Below are 23,163 nucleotides of genomic sequence, written 5' to 3'. Positions count from 1 at the left end.
TCAACCCAAAGAAGGCCAATGTAGTATTTTGTTGCAGGTTCAACACATTTCCTATTTTGAGTACACCCTTTTACAATATGAAAGTATTAACCCTTTATTATTTTCAGCTATCATTTACGAAGAGGTAAAATATTTAGAAGTAATGAAACACATGGTAAAGTTACAAATACAGTCAGAGGTTTAAGGCTATACTTAGCAAATGTTTGAATTGAAATGGCCTGGGAAGAATGCCAAAAACACTATACTAAAATATGAAAAATTAAACTGCTTGCTTACCCATTCCTGAAGCCAAGATGTCGCCCATGGGGTTAAACTTATTGAGCTGCAAATGTACACACAATAATGCATTGTAAGCTTGTCAGCTGTCTACTTATCAAGCAAAATAGAAACCAGAACATTCTGAACAGTACAGAAAAGCCCAACAATGATTGTGGAAAAATTCTGAACAAGTCAGCAAAGCACTGAATAGGAAGGCCTCCTTCCTGCCCTGTTCCCCGGCTATTCTATCTGTTTCAGCACCCTAGCTGGTGCCAGAGATAAAGGAAGTCCTTACCCTCAAAGTTCATTCGAGAAACTCACTGGGAATCCTGGTTCATTATATTTCTGAAATCTAAGCTGAAAGCATAAATCTCTGGGAACAGAAGTTAAAACATTTCTTCTGCCCAAAAAACCAAGATGAAGCTTTCAACTAGAAATCACTCCCAGAACACAATTGTACATTGTGGTATCCTTACTCTTCTGATAATTTTCCCCTGGGCCTTTAAAGTAAGAATAGAAAGCTGGGAGCTCGAAACATTGCATATGCCACATCACTGGCCAGGCTAGCTTGGATTGCTGAAAGCTGTAATTCAGTATTGCCTAGAATGCTATAGATTTCCACCTATCCATTTAAAAAAAATAGTCTAAGAAGCAAGCAGAAAGCCAAACTTGGACACATTCTTCTATCTATGTACTATTAATGCCTACTAATGCATAGTAAGCATTAATGATAACATGTAGGAAAGTGAGGAATTTATTCCAATTCCTTTCTTTTTTTGAATCCCAGATCCTATGTCAAATATAGCAACTAACTTTAAACTAGGTCTGAATACTTACAGAGATAATGCCTGATACATTTGGATCATGTATTTGGCACACCATCTCTCCACTGTTGCCATCAAATATGTCAACAGTTCTCAGCTCATCTGCTGTGTACCCTGGGAACTTAGGGTCTGGATAACGACCAACCACAATAAGATCGTAACGAGGATGCCATGTTGCCTGCAATACAGAAGACCCAAGTAAGCATTGGCACAAATTTTATATATAGCACACAAAAATTGAACTACAAAAGCTTTTTTTTTTTTCAAATGCTGGGACTCACGATTCAACTTCTACTCCTCTCATGATATCAAAAGGAGATCTTACGAGGCATCATGTTATAAAAACAGAATTCCAATTGATTTTTATTAGAACTAGACCTGGCGCTTGAGTATAAATTCTTACCTTATGTAGCAAACTACATAAACCTAGTATGTATTTTGGTTGGAAATACTTATAACTATTCTAAGATTAGAGAACCTGTTTGGTGTAGTGACAAGGCTTCAGGCTAGTTAATCAGGAGACTGTGGTTCTAGACTTACCATTGGCACACAGCCAGACCTTGGGCTAGTCACTTTCTCTCAGTTCTGGGAAGGGGGCAATGGCAAACCACTTCTGAAAAACCTTGCCAAGAAAACTGCAGGAATATAACCAAGCAGTCTCTAATAATTTGACAGAACCAAACAGGAGAAAAAAATATATAAGAGTAATTTTATTCACTGTTAATTCTTTCAACTACATTGGCCTCTTTTTTATGCCACAAGAGTTGTACAGTATGCTGTTGCACACATTTGCAGTAAAATAACATTTTAAAACATCTATAACATGGATCATGGACAAAATTTCTTTTGTCTCAAGGACTCCATCAGCTTTTCGTGCATATTGAAGGGTAAGTCCTAAGTCCATTCATAGATGAGATTTTAAGGGATGAAACTGCTACCTTAAGCATTTTCTAAGCTCTATTTAAAAACCTCCATAATTTCCCTAATGTAAAATAGGAATCACATTTTGGGCCCCATCTACTCTGATAGAAAAACACGCTTCAGTCAGAAATGATTCCTGATTAATATTCCTGCACCTTGATAGATGTGAGATGCTGGAACTGTCTATGAGGATGTGAAATTGAATGCTGTGGTTTGGACCAATCAGAAGACGAATAAACCCGGATTTCATTTTGTTGATCTGTACTCAGTAGCTTAGCACCATCTATTGGGCTGAAATAAGCTGCGGAAAAACACACATACACAAAAATGTAAGTCATAATTCTATACCAGGTTAAAAAAACATTTTCCAAGAAATTATTCTTATTACAGCATTTCCTAAGAGTTAAGTAATAGAACATATTTCCATATGCATTTCAATAACATAACCATATTAATATCCTGAGTATTTTTTTCAGAGTATAAAAACAAACACTGTAACAAGCAGATCTGTTCTAAATAAAAAAGTATAATATAATGATGAATTCAGATAAAAATAAAATGCTGAATTTTACCATTACTTCATTTTTATCCAATGATCCTTTGAAATTTATAATCTGTGCGGAAGCTTCCTACCCCTCTTACGCAACCGTCCGGTTGCTCGGGGCGCACGCACACGCTAGCAAGCAGCGAGGCTTGAGGTCTAGCAGCGCTGAGCACGGCAGAGGAGGGGTGCAGCAATCCAGCAGCTGAATAAAAGGTAAAAATCCACTTGTAGAGCAAAAACCTGTAGAAAAAAAATCCTAAATCTTCGAAGCGAAGGGAGAGTCAGAGAAACACTCCTTTTGGGCCGGAGACTGAGGTTAATCTGGGAGGTCAGAAGGAGGAACGGAGGTGTGGCCTCAAAGAATTACCTCAGTCTCCAGGGCAAAAGGGCTGGGTTAATACCCATATGTTACTCCTCCCACACCTCACTTCGGAAACTTTATAATCTATATAGGGTTAACTGTAAATGCAAAGGAGAATAAGAGGCACTGTGGATACAAGATGAACAAAAGTCATAGGGCATTGGTATTTTCTATCTTACCTGCATTGACACCTTTATCATGCTGAAGTACATGAAGACAACTCGATTTATCTTTAATATTTCTCAGATCCCAGATTTTGACTGTCTGATCCATAGAGGCCGTAGCCAGCAACCAATCACAGTGAGAATTAAACTCCACATGAGTCACTTTCCTTTTGTGGAGCTTCAAATTCCATATCTACAATGGATATAAGAGAAGGCAAATGTTTTTCTGTTGCAAAGCACAAGATTCTGGTGTATGGATATTAGGCAGAGAAAACTCATCCTCACATCTCAGTGTGTTAATGTTTTAAAGGGATGGTCTTCATGACATCACCATTTTATTCCTGGCCTGATGTGCTGGCAAACTGAAACACCTTTAGTTGCTCTACTGTTGATATGATGAGGCCTCTCCCAATATATCTTACTATATGAGCAATCTACAATGCCTCCATGATGAGGCTAGAGATAATGCAATCAGAGGCAGGAATCCTCCCAACCCTATTGAAAACTTAAGTCTGCTCATTCATTTATCTATTTATTTTATTCCCATCCACTGACACACATGAGCAGGGCCTCTCATTACATATCCGTCACCCAGATTGAGTAAAACAAGCATGGGAAGAAATTGTGTCATTTATTGCAATAAGGGATGACCCTGCAGAAGATAAGCATATTTTTTGTACGAGATGTCAAATTATGATTGGACTGCATGTAGCAATTCAGTGCAATATCATCATACAGTCTTTAAAACACTGTTTTAGAAGATTTTCAATCAAGGTTCAATGGAAAATTATTAGGTAAATTAAAAAATGCTGAAGTTTTTTATGTTAAGGAAAACAGAAAATATACAAACCTTTTCACCTTCAGTACTGAGCAAAATCACGTTTCCTACGTTATCTCCTGTTACTACAGTCCGACGAGTTGCAGATACATCAACACTGCAATACCAGAAACTAAAACAGAAATAACATTTATATTCTATAGCAAATAGAAATGTAACCAAAGAAAACAAAAGAAGTAATAACTTAAAAAGCACTTAAATAATTGATGGAATCACAACTGAACAGAGTCTGAAGGACCTTATTTTGATACTGGATTGGTTGGAATGTACCAAGAATTGTTCATACCAAAACCATACAAAAGGAAAGTTTTATCATATAGCTCACAGAATCATGTAATAAAAATCAAACTCTGGTGTATATCTCTAAAGACATCACATAGAAAAATTAAACTCATGCTTAAAGTATTTACCATAGAGCTGGTTTTCATTTGAAATGTACAGGTACTCCTTGACTTACAACCATTCATTTAATGATAGTTCAAAGTTACAACAGCAGTGAAAAAAGTGGCTTATGACCGCTTTTCACACATATGACTGTTGCAGCATGCCCAGTCACATGATCAAAATTTGGACACTTGGCAACTGACTCATATTTATGACGACTGCAAGTCATGGGATCACCTTTTGCAACCTTCTGATCAGCAAAATCAATGGGGAAGCCAGATTCACTTAACAGCCGTATTACTAATTTAAACAATAGCAGTGATTCACTTAACAACTGTGGCAAGAAAGGTTGTGAAATGAGGCAAAAGTCACTTAACAATTGTCTCATAAATTTTGGGCTCAACTGTGGCCATATAGGGCTACCCACAATGAATGATCTATAGGAGGAATAGAGGAGATTCAAACTGATGAAACAAAACAACCCAGATTAATCAACATCATCTTCAAACCAAACCAAACCAACTTAAGTTGCAAGTAAAATTGCTGCTAGTTTTTCACCATTTAAAGTAGATGGGGGGAAAAATCTAAATTTAACATTCTATGCAGCTCAGAAAAATGAGGTCTAACATATATATCCATGTATTTTCCTTCAAATATTTATTTTGAATAATTGTTCAATTATACACTTGTGAATTGGTCCTTGTAGACTTTATATTTATTCACAAGTCAAAACTACAAAATAGTTTATTGATTTTTCTACCATTATAAATTGCTAGCAAAATTGGAGCATAGCAAGTCTGCAAAGTCACTATTGGTGTTTCCTCAAATCTTTCCTACAGATATGTACCCAGAGAGGGATTTCTTGGATTTTTACAGCTTTCTTCTGCAGATTGCTCAAGTATTCATGCTCACAACATACTTTACTACTTCACCTGCCAAAATGAAAAGCAACACTAAATTTCAAATGACTCATTAGTTGGTCACTTATATTCTGAAGCAGAAATGTGTTAATTACTTCATCCTGTATGCTCAGAAAATAGTTCAAGCAAATTCTAAGAGACTGTCCTTATAGAGTACCTATGAAAGAAGTTAGAGCAAGCTCAATGAAAAGAATAGCAATTCTCTCTTCCTTCTTCCCCAAACTTGGAATTTATGACTACAGATTCATGTATCGGAGGCTACAGGCTGCTCGTGAATCAGACTTAAGAATGCCATCTCCTGTTGCCATATTATTTTTCAAATCAAATAGATTAAATCTCAAGCTTCTGGTGGGGTCTCTGGAGTCTTTCTGGAATACAAATGAAACTAGCAGATGAAAACAGCTATATTACCACAAAAGAATGAGAATAGGTAGCTAGTATTAGAATTTAATAAATTATTAAGAGTGCATACTCATTTTAAGGCCAAGGATCACTCTTAGATTGTAAATAATATGCTGCATCCATTTTTTAAAAAATGGAATAAAGAAAAGAATGGGCCAGGATGAAAATTACAACTGAACTCAACTTTTGAATAGCTGACAAGGGACAAGGGATTAGAAAACAACCTCTAACATTGGGACTCCAGACTAAGTAAAATTATCTATATAATTTTAGCAGCCTACTGTATTTTTCGGAGTATAAGACGCACCGGAGTATAAGACGCATCAAGGTTTTGAAGAGGAAAATTAAAAAAGAGTAGGTAGATAGATAGAGGGAGAGGGAGATGGAGAGAAAGAGAGAGAAACACAGTAGGTAAGTAGGGAGAGAGAGAGAGTAGGTAAGTTGGTAGGTAGAGGGATAGAGAGAGAAAAATAAAGAGAGAGAGAAATACAGTAGATAGATAGGGAGAGATAGAGAGTAGGTAGGTATGTAGGTATAGAAGGAGAGAGTGAGAGGGAGAGGGAGACATACAGTAGGTAGGTAGAGAGAGAGGGAGAGAGAGTAGGTAGGTAGGTAGAGGGAGGGAGGGAGGGAGGGAGGGAGGGAGGGAGAGGGAGAGGGAGGGAGAGAGAGTGAGAAATACAGTAGGTAGGTAGGGAGACCGAGAGAGGTAGGTAGATGTTTCCAGGTGTATTTATCCATGCGCTGGAGAAGGAAATCGCTGACAATCTGCAGCATCTAAGACTTTGTTCCTGCTGGCACAGCACTTGGTCAATGTAATTCTCATCAATTAGTTAAAGAGCTTTCCAAAGGGGGAGGGGGAGTTTTTGCATTCTGCAAACCTCCCCAAAACGGCCCATTTTTTTCTGAAAATGGGCCCTTCCCCCCCCCAAAAGGCATGAATAACCTGGGAGGGAGGGTTGCAGAGTGCTCCTGGGGATGGGGGCGGGGCAAAAACAAGCAAAAAATGGCCGGTTTCATGAAAACGGGCCCGTTTTTTGACAAAATAATTGCATGCATAGCCTTATGGAGGCTTATAGAGTGCTGCTGGGGGCTGGGGCAAAAATGGCCTGTTTCTTTGCTCATTTCTGCCCTCCCCAGCCCCCAGGAGCTTTCTGCAAACCTCCATAAGGCTATGCATGGCCATTTTGTGAAGGGGGTGGGGCTTCAGGAGGCAAAAAATGCTGTATTTGATTTCTAGCCTCTTTTTTGAGGAAAAAACGTGCATCTTATACTCTGAAAAATATGGTGATTAATTCTGAATTTAATTCAGTACTACATCAATCCTAGCTAATTCATTCCCTATATATTTAAATGCATTTTACTTACTTTACAAAGCAAGTACAATTGCTGAAAAGCTACCCTCAAAACTATTTCATAATATTTCAAAAAATGAGACAACTGTATACCTTACCAATTAGCCCTTTTATATATTGCAGTAATTAGGATTTTTTTAAAAAAATCTAGAACATTTAATATAAATTTTTAGTTTATAACACAACAGCCCCATTCAAAATATTCCATCCAAACAATTGGCATCTCTTCTGATGAAACAAATGTTTTAAATGTATGACATTGGAAACAACAGAAACTTGAAACAAGGCCTTTACTTCCTTGCTTTTCACTCTGGGTGGAAAAGTACCTCACATAAAAGTATGGGAGATGGTAGCCCATGCTACATGCTAATGTAGTCAAACAATGATATTTTAACTATTTGTTTCATAGCAAACAACAAAACCCACAGTAAGAATAATTTATGTAGACTACACTTGCACAAAAAGTGACAGAACTGAATCTACAGTAGCAAAAAATAACAATGGATTTACTTCAATGAAACCCATAAACAATTTAACAGCAGCATATATATATATATATATATATATATATATATATATATATATATATATATATATATATATATATATATATATATATATATATATATATAATCTATGCTTACTTTTAATGTTTATACAAGACAACATACAAATACATAAGACAGCAAAATTACACTACAACATGAACTAACTTCCAGACAGCAATATAAAAATAGTAATAAATTTCAGTGCTAGAGGGCAGTACTTGTTTTATATTGAAAGGAAGCTCTTTTTCTCTGAAATATATGCCTAATTATCCTTTGTACCCTCCCTGCCCATTCAAAAGTGGCTCTGGCCAATTATAATAAAAACTCTTGTCGCTCCTGTTTTAATTCTCTCTCAAAATTTCTATGGCTTGGGGGAAACTAAAATAAATTACTATATAAAGCCAACTGTAGAATACTCAAAACAATGTAGAATGAAACATTCTGATAAAACTTGAAAAAAAATTGTTCCAAGTTCAGAATGCTGGAAACAATTTGGACCCTTCCCCCTAGTGCTTCTTAATATCTTACTGTCACTCTTTATCTTACTATTAAGGGCACTTTAAAATAAAACAGAACTAGAATAATCCCAAAACAGAATAGTAAAGACCTCTATTTTTCAACAGTAGCAACATTACTTGGCTACAAATACTTTGTGCTCTTAGGGTCAAAACAGCCTATTTCCTTTGAAGTACAATATTTTCTAGCTGTACAAGCTTTTTCATACGAACCATATAGAAAAAAAACACTCTTAATATTTTAGGGTGATCTAAATCTTACATGTTTTAAGCAAATCTCTTTACCAAGGAAAATCTATAATTCAGTCTGCTGGTCAGTTTTCATTTTATTATTTTACTGATTTTCAAAAGTTTTACTCAGTAGTTTGTTACATCTTTTTACCTAGCTCCTTAAAGGATACTTTCTGAACTAGAAAAATGAGCACTCTAAAAAGTGACTCAGGAATATAAATCTCCCAAATGCTGAGTGGAACAGTGAAAAATATTCCAATCTTAACTGTTTCTTATGGTTATGCTGCCCTTCTAATAAAAAAACCTGAAAGAAATAGACTGCATCTTACTTCCAGTCATGGGTATTGGCCAAGATCCGGATTCTGTTGCCATTAAAATCTTGCAAGACAGTAGTTCCAGAAACTGATGATGTGTACAGCTCACTTGAATTAAAAGGATTAAACTTCATTCCTGTGATGGCCCCTCCAGCTCCAATCTATAGTTAAAAGAAATGAATAATACACAAAGTCACTCAAAAATCAGGAAGGAGAAAAATCTCTCATACTATCTGGTGAGTGTCAGTAATATTATAAAACTACATTTCCCAAAAAGTAGTTTTCATGTTTATCAGACTGCATCAAAGCAAAGAGCCTCGTGTGGGAAGAATTTTCAGCTCTTCTAGCCAATGCTACATATATTAAATAACTGTTACTGGAAAAACAAGAATTGCTAACTCTGACATAATGTGTATCATGGCAAGAGCCCAGCTTCCTCTCTCAGAATCACTGTATCATATTGAGTGCTGATTTTTTTCCTTCAGATTCTTAAAAATTATGACCTGAATGAGACTTTGAGGAATACTCTCAATTTTAAACGTAATCAGGGAAAATAAAGCAATTTGGTGCCTATTAATGAGATTTACACGATATGATCAGTGAAATATGCCAGAGGAACTATAAATCTTGGAGGATAAAAATATAAGATGGAAATGAGGTCAGGAGGGCTTCTTTAAGAGAAACAACATGCTGAGTACACAAGAAGTTCAATTTTTATTTAATTATCTTACTTGTTTGAGAAGAATGAAACGGGAAGATTACATTTATACTCTTAGTGCAGAGGTTCAGTTTTATTGTTTTATACTTTTTTTCAAGGTTTATAAGACTGCAATGCTCTTGTCTTCACATGCAAATATATATCCTAACAGTAGCTCACATACAAGATCTAGGAACATTTTTTAAAAAAAATTATTCCTCTGATTCAATAAACAGACATCACAATACACTGTAAAACAGTGGTGGGTTGCAGACGGTACACCCTGGTACGGGCGTACCGGTGCCTGCTGGGAGCACCGGGTACTGTTCTGGTACGGTGCTCCAGAGGGACCACCCATCCTCCTTACCTGTATTTGAACTCTTAGGCACTTCCACGCATGGAGTGTACGGCGTCTGCGCAATGCTCCGCCAAGCACTAGAGCATTGCGGAGGCATCGCAGGAGGTAAGGACGCATGCACGCCCTGAGCATGTTAATGTGGTGGATGCCGGGATCCATTGCACCATACCAGTTGCAACGGGATCCGAAACCCACCACTGCTGTAGAACTATTATAATTGTAAAGCTTAGTCTATAGGTGACAACAGTTGGTACAAGGTTTCATATTAAAGCAACATCTTTACAAAACAAATGAAAAATCTCATTGCATTTACAGGATGTCTCCCATTCATTCAGATAATTGAGTTGGAAGAGATCCAAACATCATGTCAGAACTGAAGAAGCTTCTTGGATGAGAAGTGAAATGTCTTCAAAAGAAAAGAAAAAAACAAAGTCCAGCACCTTTGAGACAACCATGACCTGGATGACTGAGAATCTTCTACAGAGTTGGAAGAGACCATTCAAGTTCAACCCCAATCAAGTTCAAACCCTCGCTTAATTAAGTGTACTTCAGTGTCTGGATCATGAAAGTAAAATAAAGTTAGATCCAAAAAGATTACAGATTTCCCACTTTAAAATAACATTTATCCAATTTTGAGCCATTCCTACCTCATTTCCATTCTTTCAAAATAATGAGACAAACAACCCTGATTCTTCAAAAACAATTTAATTATAACTCATGGCTCTCATCAGCATGTTAATGCTAACCAACTTACCCCTTTAATAAAACATGCTTTATTGAGCACTTCATAATTCCACAGGATGATGTCTCCTCCTTTGGAGCCCACAGCAACGGTGCTGGGATGCATTGGATGCCATTCCAAAGCTGTGATTCTTCTGTCAAAGGGACTTGCTGTTCGGAACAGACGGTACAAGTAGAGAGACCGTACAAAGGGCACCTGGAGACACTGTTGCCAAGAGAGTAAGAGAGTAGGATCCAAGCCCCAGATGCATGCACACAGTCTTGTTATACATACAGTTGAGAGGAACAATTGTGTAATTGTACCTTTGGATTCATTTTCCTCAATAAATAAATGAGCAAATGCAACATTTTTTATTCATTTGTTTAATGGAGTACTCTTTATGTAGTTTTAATGGAAAACATATAATGTTATGTTTAGGCCATATTTATTATACAGAACTACTGAATCTTCAAAAGAGTTTACAAAGTTTTAAGTGCCATTGTAACTATAAGTATATGGTACTTGCTAAGATACCTTGGATCATATCGAAAGTCAAAAAAACAGGGGGAAATGATACTCAAATTCTCTTACTCAGAACACAAGAGATTTGAAGAGATGCTATCAAAATTTATTTGGATCTTTTTCAGACTTGGCTGAATCTACTAGGCAGTCTATTATGTGTCATTAGTTAGACATTAACTAATGTTAAGACATTAGTCTTAACATTAGTCTTAGACATTAGTCTTTACAATTTTGTATATCCTACCATATATTAGATTGAACAGGCATTATGAAATTTTATGTTTCAGAAATGGCTATTAATTATTTCAAACAGATGGCCTACTCATACAGCCTATGACTCCAGTCCACTCATAAATCATTAACTAATTTGAAGAATTGATGGGACAATAAATTACAGAGTGTCTGAATGTTTAGAATGTCTTCACTGGCTTTCCAAAATGCTTTTTAATGTTTTTTTTAATTGTACGTTATTTTTACTTAAATTAATTATTTTATATATGATACTTAGCATTCTTCTTAGTTTTGGCAGTGTTTTTAATAGTATAATATTAGTTAGATACATTGGGTTCCTTTTCTTTTCTTCCTGATTCAAATGTGTTGAATAAACAATTGTTTTTAATAAATTATCTATTGACAAAATGTTTTTTCAGTAGTAATGAATCATACTTTGTTTAAGAAGGTTCTTTTTTTAATACTGATTATTGTTATTTGCAATTCAGACCTGGAGCTAATCCAGTCATCTCTACACATACACTTTTGTATTTTTTAAAAATGATAAATATATGTGAGTCATGGAACATTAAAGAGCTGAGGAGCATGCTTAAAAGGAAAAATATTTTTTATACATTGAAATTGATGAGGGTGGATTCTTTTACATGTAATATATAATGCTGGAAAAATGAGGGAAAATCATTTTAGGAAAGAAGGGGATTAAGTCAAATAATTAACTGGAAATTCAAAATCTGCCAAGGAAGCAGAAGTTTTAGTGAAATTTTCTGATTTTATAGTTGAACAAAAAATTTGGTGACTATGCAATTTTAATAATCAAAAATAGAGATCATTAATTCCAGTACAGCGTGATCATATAGTGGTTAATATTCTGGCCTCAGTAACCTCAGTTTGAATCCAAGTCATGGCAGACGAAAAGGAGAAAGATTAGGCAGCTCTTTAACCAGAGCTGCCTAATTTTAAAACATTTTAAAAAACAACAAAATCTATTCCAGAGAATGAGGTTCAGAGAAGGATGAGGCATCCAGGTCCTGTGTACTTAAAAGTATTATCTGCTTGTTAAAAAAACACAACAGTTCAACTCTGCAAATATTCAGTTGAATTGTTTTTGTCATATAAGAATACTGTATTTTACTGAACATTTTACACAATCACTAATGTTAGTTTTACTAATCTTGGATTTTAGGTAGATGACCTAACTATGATCTATTTAATTTTTGATCCATTTTTAGTTTGGGGAAAAAATGAAATGGAAGTTACAACATCCTTTGAATACCATCTGGGGATTCAATTCAGTGGACATTAATGGAGACTATTTAAATGTGTAAACTCAGATAATTTTTTATATCAGTTTCAATAGTTAATTGTACAATTTCTAATTATACACCCATATTAGTATCACTGAATTTGGACAAAAACGTCTCAATTACTAGAGTTAATATTTTAATACTTATTTCCTGTGAAGATTCATAGTTAACAGAACAACAAAATAATAAATATATAGATTTCCAAATAAATAAAAGTTCAGTTAATTTGGGAATCATTCAGGATATATTTAGAAATTTTATTTTTCATGGTAAGATAACAGTCTATTGACTCCTAGCAGAAAAAGATCTACAATTACAACATACACAAGTTAGAAGTTAAAGAAACATGGAAAATATGCCCTTAAACTGAGTAACAAAACATATTATCTTTTTAGATTTACTAAGTTGCAGTTGGACCAATTACAAGCTTTGTACACAGTATATATTTAAAACAAATGAAACTCTGAGTATTAAAAAACAGAGAGAAAAGAACTGGAAATTATTGGTTACTTGTCTGAAAATTTTCCAACAAAGTAAAATAGTATGTTTGGAAAGAGATTCTTCAGGACAAAACACCAATTATAATTAACTTTCAGTATTTTTGAATTTTGAAACTTTTACCTTCTTAAGCTGTGATCCAATAGTTCCATCCACCATATTTTGATAAACATAGTGGACAATATTCTTTTGCATTCCCCATGGATGGAAGGCAATTCTTGAATTTCGAAACACGGAGCCACCAAAGCAAGCTTGTCCTGTCCCCAAACAACAAAAATAGGTATATCTGATTACTTAGTTAGTATAGGAAGACTTCAGTTTTTTTGTTTTTGTTTTTGTACTTACACATTGAGGACTACCAACCACATCTAAATTCAAAACAGTTGGGGAAGAAGACAAAACTAGAAGAAAAATGATTATTTAATGCATTGGTAGATATAAAAGTATAAAGTTTCATCAGCATGCTAATACAAAAAATCTAAAATGGCTAGTAGACTGTATAAAGATCTAGTAAAAAGCAGATGTTTAATATTTTAAGAATGTACAGGATAAGACAAGCAATATTTTCAAAATAGAAAAAAAATTCACAGAATGATAAGTGGTGATGGCAGTATTCAGTTAACGATTAATTTTATAAAATTCATATAAATATAAAATTGTGATCTTGAGGGGGAAGGAATTACTGACCACTGCTAGGGTGAATTTCTTCCTTATAACCCTTTAGAAATAATGTTATACACTAAATTGACAGAACCATTGAGAAAACTCATATTTTTAATGTGGTTTTTTTCATGCTGTCACAAAAGTAAAAAAGAATAATATTTAGGAAGTAGGAAAATAATGTAATTGCTGATACAAAGGACTGGATTTCAGAGATGTGATTTAGCAATTTTTGATATAGTAAAAATTCTGTTAAAAAATGACACATTATGTTTCCCTTTGGAAAAAAATCTTGGACAGTTGGGTCATAATTTAAAGCTGAATTTTTCTTTCCAATTGCTTACAAAATCAAGTGAACTTGAGATATAGTTGGGATCTATAGATAACTTGAGATATAGATGTAATTTTTTTAATTTGTTTTTGTGAATGGGGAATAGTTTATATTTTTATTTTATGTATATCTGTTTGAAAATGGATTAATCAAAACTATTTGGTGACTTTAAAAAATCAAGCCGCTGTAGGGTTGTTAAGTCTGTCCTCTGTACACTCAATCTATGTTTTGTTCTTGTTGTTCCTTGATTTTTTAAATATAAACAAGTCACCCAGACTTATTGTGAGTTGGGCAGGCTCTAAATTGTATAAATAAATAAAGGTTTGACAGCTAATAGCACAGGACAGCTTCTTTATCTGCTCCACCAGGACGCCAATGCACAGAAATTCAAAGTGAAGCTGCTTCTACATGCTCCACAAACCAAACATGCATATATGCCCTATCAGCAATATGTTTGTACAGTACAGTACAGTACTTACTACAAGTTTTTTTTAAAAAACTTATTTCTGAACTGGTCCGCACTCCCTCTAACTTGCCAAAGAGGGAGCACTGGAACCAACAGTTGATTAGTATCTGCTCTGTTTGGATCTAGGGAGGAGAAAAAAGCAACATTCTTCTCTCCCCACCACGCAAAAGGAAAAGAACTGCTATGGCTGGGGATTGGGGGGGGGGGGCAGCACTGAGAGCAGCAAGTGAAAGAACAGCAATTAGGCTTCATGGCTCCTTCACTTCAGCCGGAAAGAGGAAACCTTCAGACCTGGGAGATGGGCTATAGCAGGATTTCCACAATGGGAAACCATCCATCCGGGAGAAATGCAATGAAATAGACTGTGTCGCATTTTTTCTGGAACAAGAAACTTGTGAATCTGTAAAATATGCATAGCCTACTTAAAGGTAAGGTAAAGGTTCTCCTCGCACATATGTGCTAGTCCTTCCTGACTCTAGGGGGAGGTGCTCATCTCCGTTTCAAAGCCAAAGCCAAAGAGCCAACACTGTCCGAAGACGTCTCTGTGGTCATGTGGCCGGCATGACTAAACCCCGAAGGCACATGGAACGCTGTCACCAAAGTGGTCCCTATTTTTCTACTTGCATTTTATGTGGTTTCGAACTGCTAGGTTGGCAGAAGCTGGGACAAGTGACCGGAGCTCACTCAGTTACGCAGCACTAGGGATTCGAAGCGCCAAATTGCCAACTTTTCTGATCGACAAACTCAGCGTCTTAGCCACTGAGCCACTGCATCCCTTACTTTGTATACTTTATATTTATTTACATTATATGGAAGCTAAATGCCATTGCATGGAGGCATAAAAACCCTCCAGTCCTCCAGTTAGAGGGCACCTGAGGTATTGAAGTCCACTATAAAGTCATGGATGAAAAACAGATCTCACCTATTAAAGGCAAGAAAAGCAATTCTTTGAACTTCCCCCTTTTTCTTCCTACAGCTAGAACTCATAGTAGTGAAATAGCAAACTAAATGAAAAATACTAGAGAGAAATTTGAGATACATAGCAATATACCCTTAAATACCTCGTAACAACTTCAATAAGAATTGAAGAAAAATACTGAATGATTCTAAAGCAAATGAGTAGCATAATTCAAGTTTTAAAACGGCAAAGAATTAAATTTAGGGTTCTACAATATGGAAAATAACAAGATGGATTGGCTATATCAAACTTTAAGTTATACAGGTAGTCCTCAACTCACAACCACAACTGAGCCGAAAATTTCTGTTGCTAAGTGAGACTTTTGTTAAATGAACTTTGCTCGTATTTACAACCTTTCTTGCCATAGGCATTAAGTGAATCATTGCAGTTGTTGAGTTAGTAACACAGTTGTTATGTGAAACTGCCTTCCCCATTGGCTTTGCTTGTCAGGAGGACATAAAAGGTGATCGCATGACCCTGGGACATTGCAATCATCATAAATATGAGTCATTTGTCAAGCGTCTGAATCTTGATCACATGACTATGGGGATACTGCAATGGTCATAAGTATGAAAAACGGTCATAAGCCACTTTTTTCAGTGCCATTATAACTTCGAATGATCATTAAATGAACTGTTGTAAGTTGAGGACTTCCTTATTATCAAGCAGTTAAATTTGACCACAGATTGAATAATACCATGTAGTTCAATATTTCTATGGAAGAAGTAGAGCTTTCAAAAGGCTTGCATATATCCAGGTCTGCTACAAAAAGAAATGTATTGTATTGTATAACAGGCCATTCAATTATACTCTATTAAAAATAAGGGGCAAATTTAAAAGAAAAATAGATTTATTACCTCTTGTCCTAAAACCAAACTATTTATTTTCATAAAGTCAAATATGCTATCTATTTTATAAGTAAAAAAATAATTTATAAAGAAAACAAGATTTAACACTCATTAAAAATTCTTTAAGATTCTATTTGGAACAGTAAGAGAGGCATAATTATAAGTAGTATAATTCCAAAGGATCTACAAAAATAAGATCATATAATTAGGAGTTCGACTGACTTTGAAATGTATATAGCACAGAACTCAAAAATCTATTGGAACTTGTGTGTGTGTAATTACTGAAATGATTTAGAAAATGAAAAAGTCAAAAGTTGTATGATTAAATAGATATAGAAATTAAGCAGGACACTTAATATGCAACTATCAATAAAATAAAAAATATTAAATTTACTGTGAATATTGTACTCAGAAAAAGGTATGTGTGTTTTTTTGTTGGTATATTACTCTAATATTATTATTGCTAATCAAAATATGTATTAAAAACATGCTATAGTCAGATTAGATTGTTCTTCCATTATCCAGTGGCAATGTTACATAGCTCAACAATTTTAGAAGATGTTTCACCATAGAATGAAACCATTTTTAAATGACTTTTCTTTTGTATCAGTTGTTTTTCTGCTAAGTATCACTGCTCAATATATGTATGTGTGTGTGTATGTATGTGTATGTATGTATGTTTTATATATATATATATACATACATACATATATACATATATATATATAAGATTTTTACAACCCCCGGTATGCCCAAATATGGGAGGAAGATCACTACTTCCATTCTCTGTCCTTCGGCTCGTCACACGAGACCATCCAGGCAGAAACCCAATATTTTTACTGTTGCCTTTTTGTTACATTTTGTTGTATTTGTGCTGATAAATAAATAAAGGGAGACTAGTATAGATCTATTTCAAGCTATTTAGCTCTCATCAGCTAGCCATACCCTTACTGGGATTTGATATATATATGAACTATACCCACTGCTAGAATACGCTACACTTCTTACTGAAAATTTACATTCAATTCCTTCATTAGAGAACTGGTAGATTAAGCCTTTGCACATCATTATTTAAAATAATTCCATATCTAAAAATAGGTTTTTTACTAACTGTAATTTAAAAATCTTTATGAAGTATAATTGGAATAGAATAGAATAGAATAGAATAGAGGAGGAGAGGAGAAGAGAAGAGTTGGAAGGGACCTTGGCAGTTTTCTAGTCCAACCCCCTGCTTAGGCTGGAACCCTATAGCATTTCAGACAAATGGTTATGCAATGTCTTCTTAAAAACGTCCAATGCTGGAGCATTTACAACTTCTGGAGCCAAGTTGTTCCACTATTCTGCATTGTAGACTTCTGCCACATCTGAATTTTAGGTTTCTTTCAATCTACTGTTTTAAAACTGTAGATTCTATCTGTCTGGCTACAAAGTTAAGAATGGATTGCTTTAGATCAGTTAGAAATCCTGCAGTCTGGTATGAATAAAAAACAGGTCTTGGATTCTTGTATGAAATACTTTCATATTTCTTCAGCGTGTTACTATATCCCTACACAGTCAACTTTTCCTGAGGCTAAATATACCCACCTCCTTCAATCTCTCTTTATAGTACTTAAATTTCTAATCCATGAATCATCCTCAATGCAGTTCTTTGAATATGTTCCAATATCACTGAATGCCTCATAAAGCTGGAGCCCAAAACGGGGCACAACACTTAAGATTTTAAATTTTTTAATTAATTTTAATTTTAATTTACTTTATTTGTATGCCGCCCTTTTCCCTGAAGGAACTCAGGGCGGCTCACAATTCAAGGGAGGGGGAAACAAACAAAGTTACAAAATATAAAGACCATACATAGTTAAAAAACACAACAATCATACCATTCGAAGTGGGGCTGCAGTCTTTAGCCCCAGGCCTGTCGGAACAGCCAGGTTTTAAGGGCTATGCGGAAGGCCTGGAGGGTGGTGAGGGTACGAATCTCCACGGGGAGTTCGTTCCACAGGGTCAGAGCAGCCACAGAGAAGGCCCTCCTCCGGGTAGTCACCAGTCGACACTGGGCGGCTGATGGAATTCGGAGGAGGCCTAGTCTGTGGGATCTTATTGGTCTAGTGGAGGTAATTGGCAGTAGGCGGTCTCTCAAGTACCCAGATCCAATACCATGAAGGGCTTTGTAGGTGACAACTAGCACCTTGAAGCGAATCCGGAGATCAACAGGCAGCCAGTGCAGCTCGCGGAAGATAGGTGTTACGTGGGTGAATCAAGGCGCACCCACGATCGCTCGTGCGGCCGCATTCTGGACAAGCTGAAGTCGCTGAATACTCTTCAAGGGCAGTCCCATGTAGAGCACGTTGCAGTACTCCAGCCTAGAGGTCACAAGGGCACACAAGATGGTGTGAGCAAAGCAGAATAATGTACAATTTGGTTGCATTTGTGTTTTTTCTCAGCCATATCATATTCAGGGCTTACATTCAATTGCCACCTATTCAAGATTTTTTTTCCCAGTAGCTTTACCAAGGAGGATATTTTCCTAATCTATGAGTATTTGGATGTTTGTTTCATAAATAAAGAACTTTGTTTTTGTTTCTATTAAGTATCATTTTACTTTCAGTCAATTTCTTTAACACATCAACATAAATTTAGAATTTTATTTCTGTCTTGTAAGGTACAAGTTATCCTAACTTTCAATAATCTGCACATCTGATTAGCATTTATTCCAGCTCTTCCTAATTAAGAAAATATTGAAAAATTGAAGAACCAAAACTGTTCTTTGTGGAATTCCTCTCAATACCTTCATCAAATTTGACCAGCTCTGCTTAGTAAGAGTTTCAACCAGGATTCCCATAAAAATTAAAAAGAAGTCAAGAAAACAAACAAACAAAAAAACTATTATTTGTTTGTAAAGGTGAACTGGAACTTTTTTTATTCACTTATTCAATTATGTCACATTCACTAGGACAAGTATATATCCTAATTGTGTGAAATTCCAAATGCAAACACTTGTAACTTAAGAGCAAAACAACTATCAGTTTATACTAGCAGGATTTCTTCTGGAAGACTCCTCAGATGTGAGCACAGTCATCAAGTTGCTATGCAAAATTAAACAACTTCTGACAAATGTAAATATATATACTGTATATATATACATTGAGAAATCCCAAAACATAAAAACAGGATATCATACCATTGCACTTTAAATTCCTTCTGGAACAGAATATTCCAGTTTGTTCTATAGCTTACATAAAATGCACGGAGTTTCTAGCAGTGTGATTTTAACAAACAAATCCGCTGACACTTCATGAAAAAAGCCTAAGAGACTGTTGCCTAGAGAGAATTTTGCTGAGCAATTCAGCTGTAGAGGTTTGCCTTTAGTTTGTTTTGTTGTTCATAGTTCGCTCTACTTTTTATATTTAATCCGTAGATACTTTTATTTATTTATCAAATATATAGAGTCACCCACTCATGGATAAGTGACTCTGGGCAATGTACAATAACACTATTAAAATAATAAAACATAAAAAACAATTATGCAGAAAAAAATTAAAAATCACAATGAAAGGTTAAGAGAAGGCAGCAGCTGTCAACAACAATGGAGTCACCTCAGTACCCTGCAGGTCCTCTAGAGGTTTTGAGGGACTTCTAGAAGATCAACAGGGATGGATCCCACCTCACTTTGGGCTGGGGGAAAGAGGATGTTCCATAGGGCGGGCACCATGGCAGAAAAGGCCCATTGCCTGGGTCCAGCTAAATGTAGCTACCATCAGACGGGACTGTAGTATACTTCTTTTGTCAGATCTGATAGGATGAGCAGATGTAATCAGGAAGAAGCAGTCATCTGCTCTTTGAGCAGGAGTGTGAGTCGAGAAAGACTGCCAGGTCCGCTGAGAAGTTCAATCCCATCCATCACCAAAAAAGGCATAGTCTTAAAAGTAGTATGTCCTAAAACAAGGCAACTCGGTATTGCCAGGATTCAATTGAAACCCGTTGTTCTTTATCCAGACCCTCACACACTCCAGGCACTGAGATAAGAGGTCCTCAGCTGATGATACCTTAACCTATGATAATGGATGAGGTCACTCCATGGCCTGATGTAGCTATTGAATAGGAGTGGACAGAGCACCAAATTCTGCAGACATTCCACACATTATAGGTATGTGGGGCGGGGGGGGTGGAATCTCACCATATGTCCCCCATCATCACCACTGGAACTGATTCAAGAGAAAGGAAGCGAACCAGCATTTCACTGTCTCACCCACCCACAATCCTCCAAGCCAATCCAGAACTATACCAAAATCAATGGTATGGAACCATTGGGACGTAGAACAAGGATGGAGGCACAAATTTGCATTTCAAGAACAAGGATTTGATGTTATCTGCATCAGAAAAAGTGCAATGTAACCTTGTTCATGACACTACTACTCTGTTCTCCCGAAAATAAGACCTCGCCAAATAATAAGCCCAGTCGGGCTTTTGAGCACATGCACTAAAATAATCCCTCTCAAAAAAATAAGTCCTCCCCGAAAATATTGCAACACAATAGCAGCCATGAGGTGACCACACTTGTCGCCTCCTGCACCTCAAAAATAATAAGACCCCCGAAAATAAGGCCAAGCACTTATTGGGGGGGAAATAACACCCTGTCTTATTTTTGGGGAAACACAGTAATAATCTTCAAAATAATAATAGGATATGCAACACCTGACAATTTGTTAAATTAAATTAAATAACAAGAAGCAGATCATATTTATGTTGCACAATTCTTGTAGAAGCAAAGGATAGTGAGAAAAATTATCTACCAAAGGAATTTATATGATACAAACAGGGCTTAGAAACTTTTTACTTTCACTCATTCAACAACACTTTTTATTATTCATTTTTCACATTAATGGGTATAGTCGTATTTCTAAAGATCTACCCACAGTCAGAACAGGTTGGGTCTTAAACAGCACATTGTCATTATTCACATATTATTCTAAATAAAGTATCTAGAGTATCTTGAAAACAGCTTATTCAAGAAATTTTATTCTACAACCATTAACTTAACCCCATTAACTTTGAAGTGCTATCAACATGTAAGCCCATCAGCGCTCCTTCTCCTGTGACCAACTAGAGTGCAAACATGACATTTAAACTGTGCTTTCCTTTCCCTGGTTTTATTTCATTAGAAATAATGGATTCTCAGATGTTATAGTTTATAAGGAAAGAAAAGGCTGAATTAATACAGAAACTGGGAAGCAGAATTATGTAAGGTTTCCAGAGGTATGGCTCATCAAGAGAATACTCACGTTGAGTGTGATTTAGAATGTACAGCAGCAGAGCAAGAAATAAATTATCTCCAATCAACTGAGACTCTGTAAGTTCATATACATATGAAACTAATTTTAGAGTGGCGCAAAGAACTTTTTTAAAAAAGGTTCAAGTTGAATGATAACCCATTCACCTTTATAGGGCCTACCTACATAATTTCTAAGATATTTTAAAATGTTTTAGCAATACAAAATGGCTTCATTATTGTTAAAGCCACCACACATGAGATAAAAGAAAACAGGTCATTTATTCCTGTCCTCTTTATTTCACTCCCTTCATTGTTGTTGGAGGCAACAGCAACTTGATGGGACACAATCAATAATGATGATGAAAATCTGTTGGAACTAGCACGGATGCTACAGCTGGAATATTCCCCATTGCTGTCTAACACTCATTTTTGTACCTTCTTTGTCAGGAGGTCATAGGTAACTTAAGGATGTTAATACTTCTGTTTGGCTTTAGATGAAAGATAATGCCAAAGCTAAGCTAAGCAAACAAAGCATTGCAAGAAAAGCACATAAGTGATTGATCTGCAATTCATTTATTCAACCCAATTTTCTGGATTGGCACAACATATTGAACAATAAACTAACAATACCAACTGACCCTTGCACAACAGGCTGGGCTAAAAGTAAGTTAGCTTGTCTGTAATTAGGTACATTATCTAAATTGTTAAACCATTTTATGTTTTAACATTTATACCTAAAGTAGAAAAGATAGAGATCATTAAATAAAATCACCTAAACAGCTAGGCTGTAACAACTTTTCCCTACTGCTCAGTGAGTGCCACCCACACTTCAATCAACAAAAAAGTACAGTGGCATGAAATTTGCTGCCCCATCCCTATCCTGCCTCTATTTCATCTGTTCTGACTCATTGACAAAGAAGCTATCTTAATTTTGTATGTGCAAAGTGATTAGTTGATTTTTCTGGTACTCCCTCTTATGCATTTCACCAGGTGAGAGAAAGAATCATCTGCCAATTACATTGCTGGAAAAGAAATATAAAAAGAAAAGCTGGCTCTATACTTCAATCATATATAATCTAGACTCCTTCTTGGGTTCCTGCTCCTATACCCGATTTTGAAAATATGCTGGAGTCAATAAACTGAATCCAACAAGGGAGATAGAGTACTGGAATATTTTTATTTAAGATTTCTTTTCCCTCCCTTTCTCTTTTTTACATAAGCAACAAATTCTCCTCTACTCTGTTCTGGAGGCTATTTGGGAAGGGGTGATCTCAATCTATTATTTCAATTTTGTGCTAAAATTAAAGCACTTATAGTGCAATAATATACTGCAAGCAGTCTATTATTATGAGATTCTGAGAAAAATAAATCACAATGCTGCTTTATTTTTCAGGGAGACACTTTTAATTTGACAGTGCTTAAAATAATTTACATATCTTTAATCTGCGTCTGAACCCTGTAAGTTTAATAAAACAATATTTTTATGGTGGTAGAGCTAAGGACTAAAAAGATGAATGTGTGGATACAGTATGAAAAAAATGTTACTAAATCATGTTTTTACAGCCTCAAAGGCAGGAAAACAGAATTATACTATCTTCTTTGAAAAATCACTGGCTCTAGATCTCCCCAAAGTTACCATTCTATCAGCTACTTTAATTGTTTTCATTCACCCTAGAAGTGCTTTTTGAAGAACTAATTCAAATTTGTAAGATGTAGAATAA

General features: G+C 35.6%; 1 protein-coding gene across 2 annotated transcripts in view; it reads right to left on the bottom strand.

The window, feature by feature from the left end:
• The window catches only part of DDB2 (damage specific DNA binding protein 2), a 42,064-nt gene that overhangs the window by 8,908 nt on the left and 9,993 nt on the right, over positions 1-23,163 (bottom strand). For both annotated transcript variants that reach the window (XM_032227001.1, XM_032227009.1), the window contains exons 3-10: positions 13,034-13,167; positions 10,389-10,580; positions 8,595-8,740; positions 3,923-4,022; positions 3,088-3,265; positions 2,159-2,304; positions 1,096-1,260; positions 277-322 (exon numbers count right to left, since the gene is read on the bottom strand). In XM_032227001.1, the coding sequence (XP_032082892.1) occupies positions 277-322; positions 1,096-1,260; positions 2,159-2,304; positions 3,088-3,265; positions 3,923-4,022; positions 8,595-8,740; positions 10,389-10,580; positions 13,034-13,167 (1,107 nt within the window). The remainder of the gene's footprint in view (positions 1-276; positions 323-1,095; positions 1,261-2,158; positions 2,305-3,087; positions 3,266-3,922; positions 4,023-8,594; positions 8,741-10,388; positions 10,581-13,033; positions 13,168-23,163) is intronic.

The sequence above is a fragment of the Thamnophis elegans genome, chromosome 1 (genome assembly GCF_009769535.1).
Source record: "Thamnophis elegans isolate rThaEle1 chromosome 1, rThaEle1.pri, whole genome shotgun sequence".
NCBI classification, from domain to species: domain Eukaryota; kingdom Metazoa; phylum Chordata; class Lepidosauria; order Squamata; family Colubridae; genus Thamnophis; species Thamnophis elegans.
This window is presented reverse-complemented; position numbering and strand designations above follow the sequence as displayed.